At 40.1% G+C, this 21,723-nt stretch overlaps 1 protein-coding gene across 4 annotated transcripts in view; it reads right to left on the bottom strand.

Annotated features, from left to right (window-relative positions):
* Positions 1 to 3,249: 3,249 nt before the first annotated feature.
* Positions 3,250 to 21,723, bottom strand: part of METAP1D (methionyl aminopeptidase type 1D, mitochondrial) — a 93,607-nt gene continuing 75,133 nt past the window's right edge. Inside the window, exons 7-10 of one of the 4 annotated variants that reach the window (XM_081932223.1) lie at positions 6,906 to 7,003; positions 5,322 to 5,369; positions 4,043 to 4,121; positions 3,250 to 3,901 (exon numbers count right to left, since the gene is read on the bottom strand). In XM_081932223.1, the coding sequence (XP_081788349.1) occupies positions 3,823 to 3,901; positions 4,043 to 4,121; positions 5,322 to 5,369; positions 6,906 to 7,003 (304 nt within the window). In that variant the 3' untranslated portion in view covers positions 3,250 to 3,822. Of the gene's footprint in view, positions 3,902 to 4,042; positions 4,122 to 5,321; positions 5,370 to 6,905; positions 7,004 to 19,568; positions 19,682 to 21,723 lie in introns of those variants that run through there. The other 3 variants (XM_081932224.1, XM_081932225.1, XM_081932226.1) reach the window with 3 other exon arrangements.

Genomic DNA, 21,723 nt, shown 5'->3' with positions numbered 1-21,723 from the left:
CCCGAAGTGCTTAAGAAATGTTCCTGGAGGGGGTAGGAGGCCAGGGAAGGAAAAGAGTGGTTTCATCTACAGAACTTTGTATTCAGACTCCGCAGAGGGAGGGAGTTGGAAAAGGGAAGTGCCAACCAAGCACAGAACTTTCCAAACTTCGTTATTCTTTTCATTGTCCCAATGATAGCAATGACTCTCTTCCCCCCCCCCCCTCTCTGTTTCTCTCTCACACACACAAACAATAAACCTTTCTGCAATCACCTTAATCATTAGGATTATAAATGTGTATCATAAATGCTGCTACCTCAGTCTAATTGCTAGGCAAACAGCTTGTTACCACAGCAGTTGGTAAAATCCTGCAGTCCTAATAAAATTAACCTGAGGGGGGGGAGTAACCCTCTGGGAAGGCTGCAATTAAACAGAGAGAGTGAGAGTGAGAGTGAGAGATGCTGTCCCAATGCAGAAGATGTACCCTTAAGCCTAGGCATAGCTACTCAGTAGTCAATCTCTTTGGATTCCGTAGCACTCACTCTCATGGAAATACATAAAGGCTTGCGACTTTTATATCAAACCTTAGTTCTTCCACTGAAATAAGTAGGAAGCACAGTGTTGTTTACCACCTCACACCCAACTTGCTCAAGACACTTCAAAAAGTGTTACCTGCTTAGAAGAAAGTCTTGGGCAACTACTCAAAAGCCTGTCTTATAACTCCAACCCAGTGTGGAAGGCCAGATGTAGTTCTATTTTATACAAACAAGGTTTTTTTCTCATCTAACGCCAAGTTAATATTGACACAGCCTGCTAAGCCTTGATTTGGTTTCATCAATATTTTATTGCGTAAACCCACAATGGCTGGTTTCAGATACTAGTGAAATCATAAAACATAGTTTGTAAACATAGGTTAATCCCAAATGCAAGGTTTGGCACGATGGTTTAATGTTCTGTGTAACTCCAACCACGAGTGAGGGTGAGGGAGGTTTCCAGAGGAATCTCCAAGGAAGCTGATGCAATCAAAGAGCCTTGTGCCACCTTGAAACCTCATTTATTTATTATAGTTGGGAGCTAGTGGATTGCAGTGCCACGTGGATTATAGGTAGTGGGAGCTGGTGTCCTTGGTATATGCCCTTTAATAGAAAGAAAAGCGACCTGGGAAATATAGAAAGAAAAGCGACCTGGAGTTTCGCCTCTTGAAGAGCCCATTGGTGCTCTGAACTCAAAAGGGCCCACAGAATGTGAAGCCAGATGCAATGAATTAAGGTTTATCTTCATCACCCAAGTCCTTTGAGGTAAACGAGTTTAGCCTCTCTTTGCTCAATTGACTGGGTTGACATACCGGTTACTGACCTTCCGTTCCCACAGGGGCTGGACTAGAAGACACCCAGGGTCCCTTCCATCTATTCCATTCCATTCTATTCCATTCTATTATTCTATTCTATTCGATTTTTTATTCTATTCTACTATTCTATTATTCTAATCTATTCTATATTCTATTCTATATTGTATTCTATTATTCTATTCTATATTCTATTATTCTATTCTATATTCTATTATTCTATTCTATATTCTATTATTCTATTCTATATTCCTATTCTGTTCCTATTCTATTCTATGATTCTCTGTTGCTTAAAGCGCGGGGGCGTCTGACTCTCCCCTCCCACTCTTGAGTTGTCCGGGAAGTGAGGGAATCAAATTTGCCGAAGCATCCAACAGCACTCGCTTAATTTGGTTGCTGAATTAATCCCTTGTCTGAGTTCGCACGAAACTAACCAAACGAATTGAGTTTGCCTAGCCTGGGTAAGCTCCAGTCCGCATCCAGTTTTATAACTACCGGCAGTTCATGTGATGCGGGAGATGTTTAATGTCAAAAGATCTAATCGAGCTATTGTGAGAATCCATCCCAAAAGGTGGATATTCCACCCTGGTGCTTAAGACCTTCCATTATACACAGCCGCACATTGGTCCAGGAGAATGGAGGTTGTAGTCTAGCTGCTCTGGAGGAGCGCCAGTCTGGAAAACCGTCCTTACGGTTCCTTCAAACGAAAGAAAAAAAAAATCCCACTACTTGTAATCTTGGAGCGGCGATCCTCAAATCATTTATCTGCAAGGAGGCCTCGTTGTTTACGAAGTAATCGTGGAATCTCAGCCATCCGTAAACCAGGATGTGTGACTTAGAGACTTGTGTGAATCCAGACAATTTTATTTACTCAACCATGGCTTATCGCCAGGTTACATATTCCTAAAGTCCTCATCAAAATTTTGACTTCTGTCCCGGAGACCTTTCTTTTCATTCACAACGACCAGCACCCGAAAATAATTTATTACCGGAGAACGATCAGATAATTTTTTAAATAAAAACTTCAAACAAAACTAAGTCAATTATTATTTTGGTGACGGCCCTCCCGCTACCCCACCTTTTGGAGGGCGCCGAAAGGGGGGCAAAAACTCGTTAACGAGTTTGTCAAAATCTGGTTTCAAAGCTCAGCCCTGCCGGTTTAATGTTATTTTCTAAACGAAGCCAATTTTGGGGTTGTCCGTCAGTGCATGATTCGCTTTGATGGGGACTCCTGTAGTAGCCCCAGGACCAGGTTAAAGAGTCGGCTTCACAGAGGGAAACTTGGCAAACGTAGCTTGGGCTCGATGTGAATGAAGCCGGACTACCGCAACTTTTGGTTGCGTGCGGGGAGGGGGGCTGTGAGCTCCGGGCTTTGGCGTAATTGTTACCAGCCGAAAAGTGAATTTCGGGTGACAGGCGCCGAGCCCAGTCAGGGGATCCTCCTTTTCCCTTCCCAGCTTATTTGCCCCATCCAAGCTCGTTTGCATCGGCAACCGTACCCCCGCCCCTCCGGGCCAGGCGCCTTTCCAGCAAAGGAGCATTTCTGTTGCCTCCCCTCCTCTCCGTAACTTTCCTTCTTGGCTCGTCTTTAGCTCAGCTGATCCTGCTTCAAGCTTCCGCCGACCCACTCCCGCTTCCCCCCCCCCCAAGCCGAAGACTGAAGTCTTAAGGCCCTTAACACCCGGGGCAGCAAGAGACTTCTGCTCCCTCCTGGTACTGAAGATGGGCCAGGGTGTGCGTTTAGAGCGCAACTAGCAGAAGCCACGACCTCCACGCAGGCAGAAGGGAGAATGGGGGAAAAGTCAGAGGCAGTCCTTCTTCTGGGTAGTCAGTACTGACTCTCCCACACCACACCAAGGAAGTCTTCAATGGCCAGGCCTCCAGACTTCTCCTTTCCTTGCTTCACTTTGGGATTTGGGGCACAGATCAAACAATCCCTCTTCAGTAAAGATGGGAGGTTCAGGCTGGAGTCCTGGGAAAAGGGGCACCAGTTTAGGCCAAGGTCCTCTCTTCCTCAAGGAATAAGGTCACCCCCCTGGAGTAACTCAGAGTCATAGTAATACAGTAAAAACCACATTTTTCCTGTTTGGTAAAGGAGAGTTGTTTGGTCTGAAGGTTCTGATGCTAAAAATGTAAGGGGCTGCAAAGCCACAAGAAATGAAGTTGCCCCTTTGCTTTGCTGTTGTTTTCATGTCTTTGGGGAAAAAACCCATTTGGCTATGTAAACATGTGGGCACTGCTACAGAGACTAGGAACAGCCTTGAAACAAAGCATAAGAAACCAAAACAAGAGAGGGCAGAGAAACACAGTTTTTTTTTTAAGGAAAGGAGGTGGGTGTTTATATATATATATAGATTATCCACTTTACATCAGTGTCCTTTGAGGATCCTGCAAGAAAGCAGCTCCCCTAAATAAATAAATGGGTTGATACAGCTCCTTCTTGCCAGCTTCTCCCGGGAGCACCACAGGAAAAATGTTCTTCTGCCAGCTGGTGGCTCTTAAGTTTCCTCAGCCAGGAGGGTCAGGATTTCCGCTCCTTTGTCTGTAATGACGATGGTGTGCTCAAACACGGCTGATCTGAAAGAGAAGCAGCTAGTTAGTGGGACAAGGTGGTCCTGGAATTCTATTTTGAAAATGCACGAGAACCAACAGCAAAATGTCCAATTAGGGAATTATCAATTAAACTGAGAATTGAAATGACAACAGGAAAGGTACTACCTTCTGAGGTCTGCGCTTATCAGAGTCCAATCATCATCCAGGAGATAACATTCAGTCAATCCTTCCATTATTACAGGCTCTGATACGACAAACAGAGAATTAAATAAGTATTATAGTTATTTGCAAGCTTGTCCTTCCTAACCCCCCCAAGGGCCAGTTTGTCCAGAGTAAACCATGTTGAATTTTACTTGAGCCATCGCTCAAAAATTCCCAATCACAAAAGCAGTTGCTATCGGTGGAGGAAAGCAAAGCAACCGTCAAGCTAGAACCTGGATGCGTGTCCCTGTTTCGAAAGGTGGAAGAAGGGCATTTTAATCAAGCTTTAATTAAGATCCTCGTGGATCATAACAACCAGAGCCCCCAGCCACTTTCCTCCAAAGAGCAGGCAGGATGGAAATATTTGATTTTTTTAAAAGCAGGTTTTAAAATGTTCATTAAATCAGCAAAACAACAATTTTCTTATTTCCCCTTAATTGCTGTACCATTTAGGCACGCCGTGAGTGAGGAATACATTTTTTCCTCTCTCTTTCCACCCCCTGATAAGCTCTTGATGATTGGTATTTAGCGTGTTCAATCTCCCAGGTGAGGGCTGCTGACTGGCTACTCAGCCAAAATGACAGAAGGGCAGCTCCTGGGCTCCAATAAAGGGGCATAATTGTTCCCAGAGAGTTGGGTGGTTAATCTGATATTTGGGGGGAATCAGCCTTCAAACTGACCTCTTACTGTGAGCTCAGCTTCCCTTCCTCCCAAAACCCACTGGGCTGTCATGACACCATCTAAATCTATCCTTAGGATGGACTGAGGCATTGTCAGCTCTCCAATTCCCCCCTTGTCCGATGCCTCCCTGAGCCAGCTCTTCCTGAAGTCTCCAACCTCTACTGCACAGGATAGTCAGGGGGCAGCTGTTCTGCTCGGGACAAATGAACACTATCTCAGGTAATGAAGCCATCTCACCTCTGGATAGAGAGGTGGGCAGCATACCAATTTAATAAATAAAATATATATATTAAAATCAGAAGTCAGTGATATTTTTTTTAAAAAAATCAAAACTAACAAATGTAGATAGTGTCAAGAAAATGCAAACAGAAATTACGTCCAATGAGTTTAGAATAACTATAAGACATTATAGTATACTAAGACATTCAACATTCAAACAGAGGTGCTTGGGTATTGTTCTATTAAAACAATAGCATCTAATGACTCCGGAGAAAAAAAATCCACTTGAACAGTAAGATTGCGCCAAGATGTTACAACCATTTCAATACAAACCATAACTAACCTATTGTGAATGCCATTCCCTTCTCCATTAATACATTGTTTTCGTTTGCTACAAAATAAAAGAGAAACTTTTAAAATTACCTAGGCAAATAAAAACATGGTCTTTTGCTAGAAATTGTGCTTCTCTCAAACAGGACCATCCCCTAGCTAAGCCCATCTTTGCCCTGCAAAAGCTGCTCATCCGTCCTATAGAGTATTCTGAATTCAGGAGACAGGACTGGCCAATTTGAGGCTTGCACTTGATTCTGAAACTACTTTGGGGGAACAGTGGAATAACCTAAGCGTTCATCTAGTCGGAATGAAAAAAATATCAGAGGAAAGAAATTCATTCAGATTTTTAAATCAAAATCACCCTACATGGTTGGGAAGTCAAGGAAATTAACGAAGATCTAGGTGAATGCTTATTTTGCACAGAGTCCACCTATTATCTTCACACCTGGATTCCTCAGTATCGTTACTTGAAAATAAATAACACAAAGTTACTTCCAAGTAGAAGTGAAAAGATGCTAATATTCTCCCTCTACCCACTCCCCTGCAGTTTTTAGTTAGTCATTTTAGATTTAGCCCCAAATGCTGCTTCTGTTCCAATTCCCAATGTAGGAAAAGTGTGGGGTGCTGAGGGATTATCGCCAAGAGCTGTCTTTTAAGCAATACATTTTTATGTGGAAAAGTAATCTGCACAAATCTGAAGACAGATGACAAAAGAAATGTGTGGCATTCAGTATCAAATGGAAACCAGCATTTCTGATTCTGCTTCCCCATCCTGCTCTTTGCACAGAAGTCATGTCTCAAAGGAGAGCCATAGTGTAGCCTCTTTCTTCCATTAACGTCTAAAGTTAATGGCCTTAAGTCAATTGCTGTAGATACCAATTGGGGCCCTGTATTGTAGAAAGCTATCTTTTCCCAACCTGTCTCCTGGAGATGGGCAATTCCAACACACTCGGAAGGCCCTAGTTTGCAAAAGGCTGCACGAAGTCATATGCAATTTAGTTTGGCTTAAGGCAATGTACACACCTTAGTTATAAGCATTGCAATTACAGTGGAAATCCTGTCATGAGGTTAGTGTCTGTCAAAAACCTGATCCCTATGACTGGTTCAACAAACTATGATTTATCATGGTGAGTGGGAACTACAAAACCTTCTTTGTATTTCTCAAACAAGCCTTGGTTTATGGGAAACCGGAAGGCCCCCAGAGCAGGGGTGTCAAACGCACAGCATCATGTTGTCGTAACCGAGGGTGGGCGCGGCCAGTGTGTGACGCATCTGACTTGAGGGCCGCGAGTTTGACACCCTGGCCCTAGAGGCTTATTGCCAATATTAAGCATTTTGAATTAAGTGTGGAAAGAAAAATGTCTCCCACAATTCTGGATACTGCTTCTGTTTGATCATGTTTCTGATTTGTTCATTTGAATTTTCCCTTACAGTCCATTAACTTCCATTGAGTAAGCAAAGGGAAAATTATTTCTAAGAAAAGTGACAAAAAAGTTTATGTACTGGCAGGAGCACAACCCTTTGGCAGTTGGATGCAAATATAATGTAAGGTATGCAAAGAACCATGGAAAAATTAAGGAGGGGACCCTCTTACCATGTTGCCAAACTTCAGGATTACTGTGTAGGTTCGTTCCTATCCCATGACCACCAATGTAAGGGCAGACTTGAAAACCATTTTGATGGGCAATGTTGCTTTAAAAAAAACACAGACATGTTTAATACAAACCATTTCCAAATTCAGTAGAATGCATTTCATTAAATATATCATTACCACTTTTTCACAAAAGAACACAGCTGAGGATCCTGACGCTACCACTTTCTGACAGAAAAGCACATTCTCGTATATTCCTAAAACTCAAGACTTCATTTCATTTCTGAAATAGCAGAATACTCTGCTGTTCAGTCTCCATAATAAAAAGGGAAATGAAGATGGAGAATGTTATTAATGGGGATCTCCATTAAGACCTAGGAAGGTATTAACTTGTGCTAAGAGCTTTGCAAAGAGAATCCTGTCTTTTTGAGGGTTATCCTGGCTCTAAAAATCAGGAACTTTAAAAAACAATTACATTTGTCCAGGAACTGACAGAGGATTACCAAATTAGAATTACTTCAAATCCACCAAGCATTACATCAGTAGTACTCATAAGCTGAGAATCAGTATCCAAATTTATGTAGTTTAGGCATACAAGCATTTATAAAAGGAAGATTTTGCAGCCGTAGTGCTTTCAATTCTTATTTGTTGCTTTCTATAATCCTGCCTTAAATAGAGAGAGGAGAGAATTTTAGTTTGCATTTGACTATGAACTTACCTACTTTCACAGTTTCAAAGCATTATTTGAACCAAATTTTTTGCCATAGTTCAAAATGTGCAGTCCTTTGAATTTACAATACACCTCAATAATTAAAAATACCCTGTTTACCCGAAAATAAGACCTCCCCGGATAATAAACCCAATTGGGCTTTTGAGCGCATGCACTAAAATAATCCCTCCCCTGAAAATAAGACCTCTCCAAAAATATTGCAACCCAGCAGTAGCCATGAGGTGACCACGCTCGCCGCCTCCTGCACCTCAAAAATAATAAGACCTCCCCGAAAATAAGGCCAAGTGATTATTTCGGGGGTCAAAAGAAAATAAGACCCTGTCTTATTTTCAGGGAAACACGGTATATTAGGGAAAAGATTACACAAAACACATATATTAAAGTCGGTTTGGTCAAGTGGTTCAGGCAGTGGGCTAGAAAGCCGGAGACCGAGTTCTAGACGTGCCTTAGCCATGAAAGCCATTTGGGTCACCTTGGCCAGCCACTCTCTCTCAGCCCAACCCACCACACAGGATTGTTGTTGTGTGGAAAACAGAAGGAGGAAGGTGTATTGGATGTGTTCACTGCTTTGACATATTGGTCAAAATAATAAAGGTGGGATACAAATGAATAAAAATAATCAAAATAGGCAAGATACATTGCGTTACAGGAAAGAAAAATGCACATTTGAAGAAATAGTTTTCAGAATACATCCACCTGTTTAATTCTGATTTCTTTACAAAGTTCATATATTTAATGAAGCAAGCAATCTATTTGCAAAAATGAGAAAGGCCCAACAAGAAAACCCCCAAATCGATAGGCTTATCTATGGTCTCAAACAGAACCACAGCCACACTTCCCTTTTGTTGAGTGGAGTTGGCCCTATCTCCAGAATTTGCAGAATCAGAAGAGCTGGGCAACTGTTGCTTTTCATTCAAAAGAAACTCAGAAACCCGAAGATTGCCATTTTCCTTTAAAGGCATTCTCAGAGCACAGGTAGGAAGTACAATAGAGATGACAGGCAACTTCTTTTCTCAAACGCTGTTTCATGCACTTAAATAAAAACTATGTTGCTGTCTCCACTGGATTACATTGGAAGCTAAGGCCTGGCAAAGTATTGTGTCCAACCCTGCCTATGGAGTTTTAAAATAAAATATTTTTAAAAGCAGCACTTACCCACATTAGCATACGTTTGCAAAGGTTAGGGATCTGTGCTTGTGGTTTTAAATATAAAGTAAAGGTAAAGTTTTTTCCGGTTCAATCCTGTCTGACTCTACGTCAGTGAGGGCAAACCTTTTCGGCACCGAGTGGCAAAAAGGCAGCACAGAGTGCCAAAAAGGCAGCACTTTGTGCACGTGCTCATCTGGGCTATGACCGGTAAGAGGAGCTGCCCAGGGGACATGTGCAGGCCAGAAAATGAACTTCTGGTTTCTGCATGCCAGCAAGACTTCTGGTTACTGGCACACATGCGCCGATTAGTTGGCTGGCGCGCATGCTCATGCCGGAAAATGGAAGACCAACTCTTCCGGTCTCCGGCACTGCCAGCTGATTGGCACTAGCACATGTGTGTCAGAAACCCAGAAGAGGAACAGGTGACACCGTGCATGCCAGGCACCACTTTGGGCACAGGTGCCATAGGTTCACCATCACAGCTATAGGTGGTGGTGTTCATCTCATGTTTCTTAGCTGAAGGAGCCAGTGTTGTCCATTGTCCATGATTATTGCTAAGGTGCATAAAATGCTGCTACCTTCCCACCAAAGTGGTACCTATTTTCTACTTGCATTTGCATGCTTTCAAACTGCTAGTTTGACAGGAGTTGGGACAAGTAAAGGGAGCTCACCCCGCTGTGTGATGCTTAGGTCTTGAACCCAAGCTGTCACCTTTCTGGTAGACAAGCTCTTTAACTGCTGAGCCATCACCTCCCCTCCCCCCCCAACAGCTTTAAATATAATGAACATTACATAAGAATTAGGCATGGGGTACTAGAATGATCTTTTACATTAGTTAAATAAGGGTGAACTTTTTGTCCAAGATATTATGCCGAAAACATAATAGGAATTAGGGCAAAGATTGCCAATTATGTGTGGAAGTGAAAACACCAGTTTAGCAACCTGAGATTAGAATGCAAACAAATGTTGCAGCACATTGGGGTAAGGAACTCCAAATGTTGATCAAATTCAGCTAGCCTGATTAATAGCAAAGAACAGTAGGAGGAATAGTTGAAAACAACTGGATGGCACTCTGCTGCCTACCATTGCAGTACCACTTCATCATCACTAACAGGATGTGTCTTCCTCTGGGTTAATAAACTGTTAAGGGTTCAAGCTAATTCAATGCCTATTGTTCCAATATAAGAGGACATACATAGCTCAGGATTGAACCATGGAGCCCCTGGATTCCACAATTCCCATTGTCTTTATATTTTCCAATTCACTCAGCATATGGTGGCTCCTAATGCTGCTAACTGGGTTTAATCCTCTTTGGATTTCTCTTTGTTTAAAAAGAAAAACAGAGAGGACCTTTTACAGTTCTCTGGGATTGCGTATGAATGCATATACAGTAACACATTTGTTATTGCTTGGTGGCCTCATTTTAGCTCCTTTTTAGATGCATTGTGGGAAAAATTGGTGCTACATATACTTTCACAAGGGATGTGGTGGCTCAGTGGCTAAGACGCTGACCTTGTTGTTCAGAAAGGTCGGCAGTTAGGTGGTTCGAATCCCTAGCGCCGCATAACGGTCGTGCTGGCCATATGACCACAGAGACGTCTTCAGACAGCGCTGGATCTTTGGCTTTGCAATGGAGATGAGCACCGCCCCCTAGAGTTGGGAACGACTAGCACATATGTGCGAGGGGAACCTTTACCTTTATACTTTCACATCCCACATTCCCAATTTCCTCACATTTGGAGGCTGCAACCGTGTTGTATAGAGTATTTTATAGAATGTTCAAGGCAAATATCCCTTAATAATGCCATAGCAACTGAAAGTCTGTCATGTAAAAAGAAAGACAGTTGAAGAAATGGTCTTATTACTCCCGGTCTTTCATTAAATAATACCCTATTTGTACATACTGTACACTGCCCCAGGAACGTGATAGAGATGGCTGTGACCACTGGCACTCATGAGTTGAGTCCAGTGCTTTTCCTTTTTTACGAAGAAATGACGTACACCAAAACCAGCAGTCTGTAGTGTATGTAGTCTATATGTAGAATTATGTCCGTTAATGGAATTCATTTGGCATGGGATATTGTCAGCTCTACAAAATTACAATTTGGAGGTATTGTTGAGAACTTATATTAACAACAACACCCACCCACCCCAATATTCTTGTTGGTTTTGTTTCAAAGACGCCAACCTGTGTGTCTGTAAAGGCGAGGAATTGGTTTCTTTTCTCCCATTTATTTTACACATCACATGAGGCCGTGCCCTTTGCCCCAATGCTCACGAGCGCATGGCCACAATCAAGTGCTACCAGGATACAGAGGACTCCCAACTACTGCAAAGTGGAGAAGTAGGTCAATAGCTTTTCATTATGTTCACAGATAACACCTTGAATGGATTTTTCTGAACAGGTTCTATAGATTAGCTACTGCTTGCCTACCAACACACCAACAAAAATCTTTAGCTATTACAGTATTTTGCGTGATTCTGGTGCACAGCAGAGTATAGATCTCAAATGCATGATAGCTGAAATGTCTTTATGGATCACCTAAATAGTCATAGGGAGTTAAGTAATGACACAAAGAAATAGGAACATGGAAGTTAAAAGACGGGGTAGAAAATCAGTCTTGATAGGATTTGAAAGGTTTAATTGGAGTCCCCAAGAAAAACGAGAACGAAAAGAAGCCAGAAAGTTAAGTGTCCACACTTACGCATAAAAATGAACACGCTAAAGAGAAAATAATACGTCTGTTTCTTCAACAATGGAGCAACTGCCTTTTTACATTTCTATACTTTTCTCCAAGTTTGCTGATGCCAAAATAATTAGATTAATTTCTTATTTGGATTTATTCATGCCTATTACCTTGCAACATTAAAGTGCTTTTTTTTAAAAAAAAATTTTTTAAATTCTTAGGATACTCAAATAAGTTTTGATTTCCAAATTGTTTAATCCTAACTGCCTAGCTTTATACTACCCCAAAAATAAGACAGGGTCTTATTTTCTTTTGACCCCCGAAATAAGCGCTTGGCTTAATTTTGGGGGAGGTCTTATTATTTTTGAGGTGTCGGAGGCATCAAGAGTGGTCACCTCAGGGCTGCTGCTGTGTTGCAATATTTTCAGGGGGGGCTTATTTTGGGGGGAGGGCTTATTTTGGCACATGTGCTCAAAAGCCTGATTGGACTTATTATCCGGGAAGGTCTTATTTTTGGGGAAACAGGGTAAGCTGCCATTAGTTTTGGAGTTGAAATTAAAACACAGAGATCCGGAGACCTGAAGTTCTCCCATCTCTGCAATAAATCAGTGTCTGAGAGAGAGATGATGTTATGGCTATGCAAAGCCTCCATTCAAAGCTTTGACTAAATCATCCCTTCTAATTAGTTGCCACTAAACTAGTTCAAATAACACCTTGCATAATTTGCACATTCCTAGTTGACAGATATAACAAGGGATATGTAAACTTCAGTATGAATGATTTATGTGGTTTTTATATATTACAACCACCACTACACTCAAAGCAATTCCATTCATTTGGATGCAGTTTCTAATACATGTCTGAAATCTAGTGCCCATTTTAGATCAGTGGGAATCCTGTAGTCATTTAGTGTCGCCATTGGATGTGCTATTGTGCAAGATTGACTTGAGGCGAAAAGTAAGCACACTTCACCAAGAGCAATTTAACCTCCTATATTGGGTCTAAAGATCTGACCCAATATAGTTTGATATATATAAATCTGCTTTATATTGTATTTCTGTATTAATTCAATGATTGTGATGAATGGAATAGCTTTTACAACTAAGCTCATCAAACCAGAGCTGTCAATATGTACAATTTTATTACATTAAAAGAAATAAAGGATAATTCTCTGACTAGAATAAATCTCTTATGGAAAGGAATAGTTTGCACGACCATCCAAAAAGCAGGAAGAGATCCAAGAAAGTAGGAGATATGGAACCTGGAGCAAGAACCTGGGAAGGAGAAGACATGAGTGGTATGAGAGAGAACTCTATCTGTAGATTTAGATAGTCCGAAAATATAGGAAAGGAACTGAAAATTAGGAAGCTGAGGAAATAATAGGTGAAAGAAGACCCAAAGAGAAAGGAGGCAAAATAATATCCCAAACGTTATGTAAATTATAGAGCAGAATGAAGTGGCAAGGCTGTTGTAGAGAGATTAAATCTAGAAGTCAAAGAAACAGAGTTCTTAGATCCTCAATTTTTGAGTAAGACTTGAATTTTGCAGGGGGAAAAAAGTAAATAATCAATTTAAATTTCTCCAACAATTATTTGACTAAAATCCTCTAGCTCATGTCTTACCAAAGACGTGAAAGCCAATTGTAGAAATATGAATAATTTGTCAAATTAAGCACAGAACCTTTAAATGTATTGAAGAAAAACATGATACTTTAATTTGGAATAATATTAATGAAGCATTCCTAACATGGAAAGTTGACCGAAAAGGAACAGAAAATGTGCCTTCTCTAACGTAGCCCTTGCGTTCTGAAACATTCTCTCTTAAGGGTTGAGAATGGCCTTTCAAAAGGTCTTAAAGACCTGGATTTGTGCCTGAGCTTGGAGCCCTGTACGTGTGAAGGACCCCATTTCCTTGCTGTATTGATATCTGCGACTACAAACATAATTGAGCTCAAAATTTCTGTTGCTAAGCAAGACAGTTGTTAAGTGAGTTTTGCCCTATTTTAAATTTTTCTTCGGGAATCACTGCAGTTGTTGTTAGTAACACAGTTGTTGAGTGAATCTGGCTCCCTCATCAACTTTCCTTGTCAGAAGGTCACAAAAGATGATCACATGACCCTGGGACACTGCAACCATCAAAAAATACATGCCAAGCATTCAAATGTTGACCATGTAACCATGGTTGTGCGAAAAACAGTCATGTCACTTTTTTCAGTTCCGTTGTAACATCAAATGGTCACTAAACAAATGGTTGTAAGTCAAGGAATACCTGAAGTTAATTTTCTATTATTTTGTAGTCATTTGTGATTGTTTTATGATTGTTTGTCACACAGTTAATTGCTTGAGATGGGCAGATATAGAATTTGAATAAATAAACCAGTGACAGACAACACGTGTGCACAGCATTTGTTGGCTATAAAACTGAAGCCTCCCTATCTTTGTTTCACTGAAAAAAAAGTCCCCTGGACTGACTTTTGTTGACTTCCTGCTATGTTTCTCTCTGCAAATGATTCAAGGGGGCACTTTCAAAAACCATTTATTGAGAGTAAATTGCTCCCTTCTTGAAGCACTGGGGCAACTGCCACCTCCACAAAACTCAGCTGTGGTTTTTGTGGGCTCCCCCAACCCATCTTCGCAGGCAACTGACCCAGGACACACAGCTGTCTTCCTTCCTGGGAATGACCCAGAAGCCACCACCCTGAGCCTTTGCTCACACTCAAACCTTTTTGTGATGCCTCTCTCTGAATGCTTTGCACAGGCTAATACCCAAAAAACAAATCCCTGTGCATATTGGGAGCACAAAAAGCTACACCGCCATCAGAGGAGACCTACTTTATGGAGGCTACATTGTGATGGTGATCAATTCTTAGCTAAGGTAATGATGTATGTGCCTGTGTGCGACTGAGAGAGGAAACTGGGCTTATGAATAATGAAAATATCAAGAAACCTTCCATACATTTAAAAAAATGTCCATTTCTTTAACATCATTTGATTTGTGGCTGTCATTTTGCAGATATTTGGTTACAATGTTCCTTTCCTTGTTCTCAGTATTTTCTGCTAAAACAAAAATGTCAGAGAAGCCTTTGATTCCAGGGCAATAGGAACAAGATTCTTAGGCAATCAGTACCACACATTCAGCGTTAAAGGACCTTCCTTTTATGATATCAGTTTCTCCCACTTTTCACGATAGTGTTGCATTGACAGCAATGGGACTTGCAGTCCAAAATATTGAGAGTTGAACAGGTTGAGGCAGGAGGGAGGAAAATGAACGCGAAGAGCAGTATTTATTCACTTGATTTGATTTCGGCGCTGCCTGATTTAAAAATGACTCTGGGTGGCTCCCAATACAAAAAAAGACAAGATAAAAACACAACCAGGTTAAAAAAAATACAGTAAAGGAAATGAAGGCAAGAGAATTCAAGAGAAGTCCCTAAACATAGGCAGCATGATGTCAAGCCCAGCTAACCAGGGCTTCTACCCATTCTACCTCAGGGCCCAGGAGAACAGCCAAACTTTAAGGCCTTCCAGAACACCATCCGGATGGGAGATAAAGTCTATTGCAAGCCAGGCTCCCTTCTTCTTTTTTGTGGCAGCAAGCGGGGGCTAATGTATAAATAATCAGAGCGGCAGTGTAGTGTACTTCTGCACGATGTGTCTTATTGAGCATCTATTCTAACAATAGATGGGTATCTGCCTAAGCGAAGTCTCATGCTGTTTTACTGTACCGCAAATTACACCTGATTGAAGAGGACAAATTCCTCTTATTTGGCTTACTATTTTACAAAAATGTTACGCGGCCCAAAACGCCAGCAACTGGAACTAGGATCATCATCTTTATCAGCTTGAAAGACGATAGTGAAGTTTTCTATTATGGTGGTTCGCACCAATTCAGTTCCAGCACTTTATTCACGCTTATGCCAAATCAGTGAATTTAGAACACTCGGATTTAAACAAATCTTTTCTATTTTCTTAGTTGGGTCAACAAGGTGTAAAGCAACAAACATTTCAACTGAACTGGATCAAGCTGACCAAGATATCTAGCCTTCCGTTGCTACATTTTATTGGCATGACAACAGTGTTGAAGACAAAGGCTGTTTAACATTATCAACACAGAATAAAAAATGTGATGCATGTAGACAAAAATTGTACAGGAGCAGCATTGCATTTATTTGTTTTCAACACTTATTAAGCACTGACTTATTATAATTTCATTTATGGTTTTGAGTTGCCTAGAGAGTCAATTAGCATGCAAGTTTAAATAATAATAATAATAATAATAATAATAATAATAATAATAATAATAATAATAATAATAATAATAATAATAATAATAAGTCAATAAATAATACATAGAAATTATTATGTGGCTATGCAGCCATAATAATAATTTCCTTACATTGCACATGATTAGGGTTTTCCTTAGGATATTTGCTTATTCTACTCTGGTAGTTTAATCAATATTTTTTTGCTGCCCCTCCCACCTCAGGTTTTGTCTTTACAGTGGCAAAACCTAATATAAAAATAAAGAAAGGTCTGTGGAAAGGTTACTATTCATTAATGACCAATATCAAAATCGGTATACTTCAGGCTGTTCGATCCTTCTTCAGCTACTTTCAAAGTAATATTTAGGTTCGTTTTTTGGATGAGGTCATGATAAGTTGGGCTTGCAACCACAATGGATATGATCGTGGAACAGACTAACCCAAAATAAAGGGAGGGCGGGGAAGACGTCATGGCTCAGTATGCTGCAAGAATTGTCTATTGTTTGCAATAGTAGCAAACTGATATTTAGTAAACGTGGCATCAAAACCCAGGTCTTATTGCTACCTTCTAAGCAACTCAGAACACATAAGATCTTGTCACGCTGCAAAAGGAGATCTTGCTTATGACACCTGCATGGAGTAGGAAGCACCTCTATAGATTAGATGCTGACCTACTTCCCTTGTTTAGAGCCTCAGCCCAGTGCAAGTTGCCCTAAGTTAAAGGGGAAGATGCCCAGGGGCTCTATGCTTGTGTAGAAACAGGACACTATGGAGGCATTTCCCACCTCACTTAAGATCTAAGAAAAAAGCAACAACAACCTGGTAGTGTGAATATTCTTTATAAAAAACCTCAGAGAAAAAGTTTGGGGTTTCTTTCCCTTTCTTTTTCCAAATGCTACCATAGCATCGATGGCTCCAATGGCAAGCAAGGGAGGTTATGTCTACAGAAAATGGAGGACTCTCTTGGTTTTCAACCATTGGAGGCTGAACTGAAAGACCTCCAAGATCCCTTCCCACCCCATGAGTCTGTGTTTCAGCAGAACTCACAGAAATAGAAAAGCACAATAGGGGAGTGACAATTACTTAGCTTTGGGGAAAGAGATGTTGGGCTTGAAGTGAATTAAAGTCTATCTGAAGGTTAAGAAGTTCCCAGTTACCTCTGTTATTTTTTGTAGTTGAAATGCAAAGCAGCTTTTTCTGAAAAAGTTAGTTACAGAAGGACAGAGGTGGCTTGCATTCTTGGAAAACCCAAATCAGACTCTGATCAGGGTCAGTCAAATGTTTGTTCATTCGTTCATTCATTCATCAAATTTATTTAGCATCCCATCGCATGAGAAATGACGCTGGGCAGCATACAACAATCAAATGAAAAACAATATATACGTAAAAATAAGCATTTAAAAAATATAAAAAGTCAATATTAAAAAATGTAGGCTAATTAAAATTGCAAATATACAAATGCCACCAGAGAGAATGAATATATACACTTCAATAATGGAGCCACTGAGATATATCTCCAATTCCCCAGAGGCTCCAAGACTGATGACATAACCAGGTCTTGAGGGACTTCTGAGCAAGAGATGGAGCCGAACCTAGTTTCATTATGGAACATTATGGAGAATGTTCCATAATGTGGGAGCCACAGCAGAGAAAGGTTGCCACCTAGGACCAACCAAATGTAAGTCTCTGGCAGATAATGTCCGCAGCATGCCTCCTCTGTCAGATATAATGAGGCGGGTTGATATAAATGGGAAGAGGCTACTAATATATGCACTGTAACATGGAGTAGTTTCAGGTCAGTGATTGGTGGAAACTGTCATCTTTCCCCCTCCCACCTAGTAATACCAATGGGAAAATGAATGAGTCAGTCCCCTGAACATAGTACAGGGCAGAGATGGCTATCACAACACCTTCCTCCCAATTGAAACCAGGCTTCCTATTTGGAAAATTGTACACTACCCTCTCCAGATAATTATTCTGGCTGCCTCTTTGCTCACCTGCTTTAGAAAGATGTGGGACTTACTTCCAAATTGATATACCTGGACAGAGAAGTCAATTTTCAAGGAATGCAACCAATGGAGCATCCCATTTGTGTTTATTTGAAGGGGAAAGAAAAGAGTATTTTAGGAACATGTGTCTTTTTCTTTATTTTTCTCTGACTCCAGTAAATCTTTTGAGTTCCATAAATCCCACCGTAAGGTTCATTTAATATAAATATACAAACAGGATTGAGCTCTCCTTAGTTCAGCACGACTTACTTCCAGATCTTAGCCAGAATATGATTAGGATGCTGTGTTCACTCCTATCCACTTGCCCCTCACCTCACTTGCCCACCAAAGGAAAATGTTGCTGGTCAAAGACCTGCCTTTCTCCTTTTTGCTTACTGATGGGAATATTGAGCTCCTGGTAGACCTGTTGGTCTTAGATGAGTTTAGTAGTCCCATACCAGACTCCACCAAAAATGGCTATGAGCCCTTCAGCCAGGCTGAAGTCAGACTACAAGCCAAATGGCCTCCAGCTGGCCGCTGACCTCCTCTACCTGTATTAGAGAGTTCTTCCACTGAAACAGCAGAGAAAGCACCAATTTCAAATCAAGTGCCATGGACTGACTTCAGTGGGTTGGCAAGAAGATGGAGGCACCATAGTGAGGACCTTTGCAAACATGTCATGTCTTAATGTCATGGCAACCAGGACATATGGAATGAGCCCAGCGTTTAGAACATTGATTTGAGCCATTTCATTTTTTTAAAAAAAATGATGACTTCAAAGAAGCAATTTTGCAAGGCATACCTTGGAACTTCCTCATACAACAGTACTATCTCACACAACTTCACAGTGCATTTGCTTTCCTGAAAGATTTTAATAGCCTTCCACATACAAAAATAACAGGTCAAGCCAAAGCTTTGTTAGCATTAGACTGTCAGTGCAGGTAAAGAAACAATTAGAGGCTTGCATGAAAACACAGAAGAATTGCAAATCCGCAGTACAATTATCTTGCAACCTTTGTTCTAGCTTAAACAGTGCATTATCTGTCACATGCCAAATTTCAGCCTGTCACAAGATTCCCTGGATAATGGACGGTCTACAAATATTTTTTAATAAAAGTAAATAAATGGGTATATTTTTAATGAAAAAAACTCATGTTAACAATACTTGAATTGAACGTATGTGATTACAATGTATTAAAAATATGATTATGTTCATGAAACCAACTACATCAATGAATCCACAATGTAAAAATCTGATTCCCTGATGCTACTCAGGTGTTCCCATGTGAACCAGTATCCTCTTCCTGTGTGAACTGATTCTAAATTAGAACTATATATTTTCTTGCACCATATTATTACGGTGCAAGAAAAAGTAGCTTCAATTTACCCATGCAAATATATTACTGAACTAATATTTCTACACATAAGACGTCTATTTCCCATGGCTGGAATCAAGCTCCCCTTTTTATCCACATTCTGGTCTGAAAGATGAGTTTACAGATTTTTTTCCCCTTTATATTTTGTATATATTTCTCAGAGGAACAAAATATTTGCTTGTTTCAGCTAACAGCACATTACTTTAGGGGGAAAAATCTGATGACAGTAACTATCAGATTTAAAACAATCCTTATAAGTGATTTAGTATCAAGAGGGGGGGAAATGACGGCCACTCCAGGAGACCAAAGCATGGTTATCATTTATATGATGGAATCAAAGGCTAATTTCTACTAGTGGCATCAGAAATAAAATTTGTCCATATACGGTAGCCTCAAAGGATTCCTTGAAGGGTTCTGGGACCATTCAGAAGGGGGATGGGCAGGACAGGAATGCCCCAATGTACAAACAGAAGATCAATACATGAAGACCTACCTCAGCATTTGAAGGCCCCCAGGACTACATAGTCTCAGTAGTTGCCTTGGTTTAGCTCTACAGATCAACAGCACATATAGCAATGCAGATGTAATCTAATTTTTAAAGATATTTAAACAAAGGATTGTTTACGTTAATTGGGCCATTGGCATTGTACTGGCTTACCCAACTGTCTGTTGGGGGAGTTTTAAGGTATTCCTTCTGTAACATTCCTAGACTAATGGAGTGTACAATTTCTGGGATTCCCTCTAATGACAATGAACGATGAGGTATAATTAACCATATTTTTGAAAACCCACAATTGTGGACTTTCTTTGTAAAGAAAGGTACATTTTTGGTTTCAAACTAACACAAATTACTATATTTTTCTTACACTGCCGTTGAACTTTTATTTGAGGTGTTCCATTTCTGAAAGGCAGTCTTGATGGATTGAAATAAAAGATAATTTATTGCAATGCTTACTTTCAAAAGAGGAGTGTAATTGTAATTTACAGTAGCTGTCAAAGAAAATCTATCACTGATGACATTAAAATGACTTATTTTGCCTGAGCCACTTATTGTTTAAATGTGCATAATCTGATAGAAACAGATTTCTTTTTAAAAAAAAAAAAACCCTGCCTTTGTATTGTTCTAAGGTAGTATCAAAACATTGTATTTATAATTTAAAACATTTAGAAACCATTTATTGATACTCTTATCTCAATAATGTTAACAACAGAGTTTAAACTGCCTTGATTTAACTATGCTTATATTTGTTTGGTGCTCTAAGTCATTTTCAGAGACCCAGATTCTCTATTTTAAAAACTGTAATTGGTACGTGGTTGTAATAATCACATTAAAAAGGATATGGTATGTGTAAAGAACACTCCTAAGTAGTTATGATCACAATACTTTCCATTTGAATTTTGGTAAGCAATGTAAGGGATTTGAACAAAAGCGATTTTTCACCTAAGAACTGGCTGACGTGCAATACAAATTTCATAAGTATTTTCATTTGTTTGATTGAATCTAGCCCATATTAAGCCACAAGCCTTTAAGATCAAATCATAAAATGACAGGACATTCTGGAATTCAGACCATATTCACATCGATCCTATATATTAATATTAATATGTAGTATGCACTATGGTGTCTTTAAAAATAATCTACAAATGTTCTGAACACAGGGCAGATAGAAGACGTACAGTTATAGCTTAATAAGTATCACCACAAACATAAGGGAATTTTTACACATTTTCCCCACCACTTTGTAGTTTTGTTTACGGGAGTTTAAAAATATCAGTGCTCAGAGATATATGACAGCTTAGGCCAGAAAAATCTTTAGGTGCATGAAGATTTAAATAAAAGTAGCATATATACATTCAAAAGGAAATATCAAAGGAGGAAAGGGGGTGGGGGTGAGCCAGTTGATTGTGATTTGTTATTCTGTCTGCAATTGTGACTATGGATCAATCTCCTTTAATTTGCTTTTCAACAGAGCTTTGCATACATATTTTCGTGCTGCGAAAATACTGACCTCTGCGTCAACACTGTAAAGAAAAAATGGGGGAGAGGAAAGAAGGAAGGAAGGAAGGAAGGAAGGAAGGAAGGAAGGAAGGAAGGAAGGAAGGAAGGAAGGAAAAGATTAAAGCTACTTTTAGTTGTGATCCTTCTGTCTCACTTTTAATGTAGCCAGAATTAATGGAGTGAATCTAATGAAACACATTATCCAACAAGGAGCTTTCTCCAATTTTTCAAGTTGAACGCAGCACTTCGCCAGCACTGGCTGGAGTTCACCTGCCTGTTGGTGTGGCGTGTGGCTCTTTTTTGTAAAGAGTTAAGTCGTACACAAAAAAGGGGAACAAAGGTCAGCACCCAGTCGCCACTTGAATGTGAGATTTTTCTTTTTATTCCCCTTGATGTATACGAGGCTCTGTGTTATTAGTCTTAATGATGGAAAATTGTAGTGTTGATACAAATCTTTTTTTCAAAGTAGTAGGCGGGAGCTCCATTTGTTAGTAAGTTTTTTTGTGCCTAAAAGCCACGGACAGTACATTTATGTAGCAGTAAAAGGCCTAGATGCTCTTTCCATAGCAGAGCTAATTATTCCCACTGTGACCTTCCTGATCTACCCTATTCCTAGCACATCTCATCTGCA

The sequence above is a fragment of the Natrix helvetica genome (assembly GCF_964273705.1).
Source record: "Natrix helvetica genome assembly, chromosome: 1".
Lineage (NCBI taxonomy): Eukaryota > Metazoa > Chordata > Lepidosauria > Squamata > Natricidae > Natrix > Natrix helvetica.
The sequence above is the reverse complement of the archived record's forward strand: the minus strand, read 5'-3'. Positions and strand labels throughout refer to the sequence as shown.